The 3,682-nt window shown below is 40.7% G+C and overlaps 1 protein-coding gene across 1 annotated transcript; it reads right to left on the bottom strand.

Annotated features, from left to right (window-relative positions):
* Nucleotides 1–1,099: 1,099 nt before the first annotated feature.
* On the bottom strand, nucleotides 1,100–2,148 carry LOC108736903. Its single transcript, XM_018469515.1, has 2 exons — nucleotides 1,525–2,148; nucleotides 1,100–1,471 (listed from the first exon to the last, which is right to left on the bottom strand). The coding sequence occupies exons 1-2, from the start codon at nucleotides 2,146–2,148 to the stop codon at nucleotides 1,100–1,102; spliced, it is 996 nt and encodes a 331-aa protein (XP_018325017.1).
* Nucleotides 2,149–3,682: the final 1,534 nt, after the last annotated feature.

Below are 3,682 nucleotides of genomic sequence, written 5' to 3'. Positions count from 1 at the left end.
GTATGACAAACAAACGTAGCGATTGGGAATCAGATAAAAGAGAAAATTAATCAATTAAAATTATTTGGGTAATGTATTTTCAATAACAATTTCAACGCAGTGTCATCAGTTCAAGCCTAAAGATGAACAGAATACTGTAATTCCTCATACCTTCCCTCTCCATGGATGTCGAAAAGAAACATCAGTAATATTTTCCCCACATCTAGTTTTTATCTTAGTTACAATCTTGCAGATTATTCTTGAATAAGATCAACTTAGATCTAAAAGAATGTCGTCAGGTTTTAAAGTTAATTTTTTAATTAGCTTTAATAGTTTACGTATCTAATCAAGTACATAATCTGCTTCGAAGATTCAGGTTGCTTACCCTTATCCTTATAGTGAATATTCATAGATGGCGATATACTGTCAGAAACATGATATTAATCACCTTTCCTGAATGAAGTAACTTCGACTTGGTCAGTGATTTGACCGAGCGGTATAGCCTAGAGGTTTAGCCTATCGATTAGTATTCGGGAGAACGCCGGTTCGATTCCGGGTACGTCCGCCTTGGTCCAAGTTTTTCTGTGGTTTTCTTGGATGACTTGGGCAAATGATGGGACAGTAATATTCTACAGATAATTTTCCATTCTCTTCTGTCTTCATTTCGTCCGTCTCATCTTTCTCATCCGAACTACCACCAACCAATTCCTACGATTCCTAAAAGGAGACTGAAGAGGGCCTTTCGCCCTACCTTCTGACATGATCCGGAGGGACTGCCTGCCCACGAGAATTACTGGCTGGTGGGAATAAAACACCCAAAAGTTTTTTTTTTCAGTGATTTGTCGAAACCACGTAAGATGTGGCGACAAGAACTAATAAGTTTGAAATTGCGATCCACATTTGGAATTTAATAGTCTACTTCTGTTTACAGCCTAAGTAACTAACTGTTACTGTTGATTTGGGTCCTCTTTTTTTTTTTTTTGTTTTCGTGGAGGAGAGGAAATCTTCAAAAGACACCCGGCCGCCCGCGCGACCGGGTAATGTCGGATTCATCCCGGATGACGCCTACCGACTAAAACCTCTCCCCCTCAGGCCGTTCAGCCGTAAGGTGTTGTTCATATTATTTGTGGAGTATTTTTAGTAAGATGTGGACGTTGCCCAACAGGTACAGGAGTATTTCGCCTGGAGTTGTGGCTCCTTTGAGTTGGTTGGCGAGGTTGATTATTGCAGTCTTGAACGTAGTCAGGTCGATTTTGTCAAATATTGTTGTTGTCTCTGTTGAAGTTGAAGGGTTTTCTGTTCTTGGCTTTCCCGCTGTCGCTTTCGCATATGAGATCGCTTGTCGAACGATAGACGCGGTGGCCTTGGTTGTGTTGATTTGCTTTGGTGTCTTTGGTGTCTTCGTCGTGAAGGCTTTGCAACCCCGGTAGCTAGCGGGGTGTGGCCCTTCGCAGTTGCGGCACTTTGCTGGTTCCTCCCTCGGCTTCGTGCACTGGGAAGAATGGTGAAGGTCTGCACATTTTACGCATCGTGGGGCCATCTTGCAGTTCCTTTGGACATGTCCAATGCGCTGGCAGCGATGGCATTGCGTGGGTCGTCGCAGTTGGCGGTACATCTCAATTGAAACACGTAGGTGGCAACATGTCTTGATGCCCTTGACTTTGTCCTCCATTTTTTGGGCGCGAAAATTAAAACCAGGGGAATCTCTTTGGACCGGCTCTTCATCCTATGGACGGTTGTATCGCTTATCCCTTTTCCCTCGAGGTCGTTCGAGACGTCGTCGCATGACAGCGAGGTGGGAATACCCTTGATGACGTATTTTATCGGTCGTTTACGGTCGCATGTATAGGTGTAATAGTAGCAGTCAATTTTGTCCAACAAAGCTGTCAGCCTGCTGTGGTCTTCTTCGGTGCAAGGTTGTATCCTAACTCCATTTTTGGTGCTCGTGAAGTGATCGAACTTTACGTTGTTTAGTTGCAGCTTCTTACGTATTTGGTTCCAGTCTTCGTTATAGTGTATGATCACTGGTGGGATTTTGGGTTGGTCCGTTGACTCGCAATGTAGAACTTCGAAGCTATTCGACGTTGTTATCTTCTTCGTGGCTGTTCTCTGATCGTAGGTCAACTTTGTCGTCTTCTTCGGGATTTCGAAACCTTTGCCTAACTCCATGGTCGCTTAGTCTTAAAAAAGATTTTTTTTTGTCGCTGAAGGGCTCTAGTATCGAGTAGTTGTTGTCGACCGCTGCTGTAGTAGATGTTGCTGTCTCGAAGTTCGAACCGGGAGTGTTGGGTCCTCAGCTGTGCGAGCATAAAGGAAGTAATATGTTTTAGAAAATACTACAAATGGCGCAGTAAACGCCATCTGTAGTACAATGCAACCCATTTTTGAGGTAGTAATTGGATTTTAAGGTAGGTTCATGGTTACAGGATTGTAGAAAAATAATTCGTATACAAATAGACTGCTTTGAAAAAACGCTGTTACGATCATGTTGGACATTTTTACAATTTCCGCGAAATGATAACAAGACGGAAGATGTAATAGCGATATAAAGCAGAGGATAGCGCAGGGTTGAGTCGCCTTCTATGCTCGCGAATTATAAATTCAGAAATTCGAAAAAGATTGTTAAAGGTGTATGTTTGGAGCACGGCGCTGTATGCGTGCGAAACATGTACAGTGGTCGCGGCGGAAAAGGAAAGGTTAGAAGCGCACGAAATATGGTGTAACCGGTGGGGATACCGTGGATAGAGAAAAATGGAAATGAAGAGGTATTGGAAAAAGTACAAGAGTTAAGAGGAGTAGAGGCCTAGATTAGATTACTGTTCGCAAATAGTTGAGGATGTGGGATGTTCTAGTTTTAGGGAAATGCGAAGATTACCTCAGGATAGAAAAGAGTGGAGGTACGTATCCAACCAGTTTTAGGGCTGACGACCTTATGATGATGATGACAACATAAAAAGGAAAACACCTCTTTTAGATACCTTCCTTCATCTATACGTTACGAACTAATTTTTTCCAAAACTTTAAATACTTTGAAAAAGTGTAGGGTATAATTTTTCCAAGAAATAAAATATCCGCCACTGAAGTAGATGGTTGCTTGCCTATACAATATGTGTGTTTGCCCTTCGCTCACATAAAACGAACCCCTAGGCTGCAAAGAAGCGGATTTACACCGCCGGCGCTAGATTGAATAGGATGTAGCTCGCAGCGACACATTTCGGCAGTACATGGGAAGTTTTCAATAAGTACAAGATGAAATGAAAGGAAGCAAAAAATTACAAACAGAATTATTTCTTCTGAGCTTCTGAGTTATAAAACGGTTAAAAAAACATAAAAGCATGAACTTCATTCTATCGCCTTAAGATGTTCTAACCTTAAAGGTAAATACACTCATAGATGGAGGGTTAACTAAATTGTAATTTTAGATAAACTTTTTTTTAACGAAGATATTTCTTTATTGGGCGCACCTATTAGAGCAAACATGGCAACATATGATACAGTGCACAAATATTGTGTCAAAACACATATCATACCTTAATATAAATAATGTATATATAAAATTAATGAAATACGCACATCTCTAAAAAATGACAGGGGATATATGTGTACCTAGTGCTGAAAATTTTTATTTTCGTTTTTCTTTTATGCTGAACATTATTTTAAATTTTATATTTTTTAATAGATAAATATGATATTGGTATGCAAG

Source organism: Agrilus planipennis, unplaced genomic scaffold (genome assembly GCF_000699045.2).
Source record: "Agrilus planipennis isolate EAB-ADULT unplaced genomic scaffold, Apla_2.0 scaffold9, whole genome shotgun sequence".
Lineage (NCBI taxonomy): Eukaryota > Metazoa > Arthropoda > Insecta > Coleoptera > Buprestidae > Agrilus > Agrilus planipennis.
The sequence above is the reverse complement of the archived record's forward strand: the minus strand, read 5'-3'. Positions and strand labels throughout refer to the sequence as shown.

What these genes read in the sequence shown, in the direction of transcription:
- LOC108736903 (XM_018469515.1), bottom strand. Translation starts at nt 2,148, where the DNA reads ATGGAGTTAGGCAAAGGTTTCGAAATCCCGAAGAAGACGACAAAGTTG. An exon ending in TGGACATGTCCAAAGGAACT is followed by an intron (nt 1,472 to 1,524) that starts GCAAGATGGCCC and finishes CATTCTTCCCAG; the next exon opens with TGCACGAAGCCGAGGGAGGA.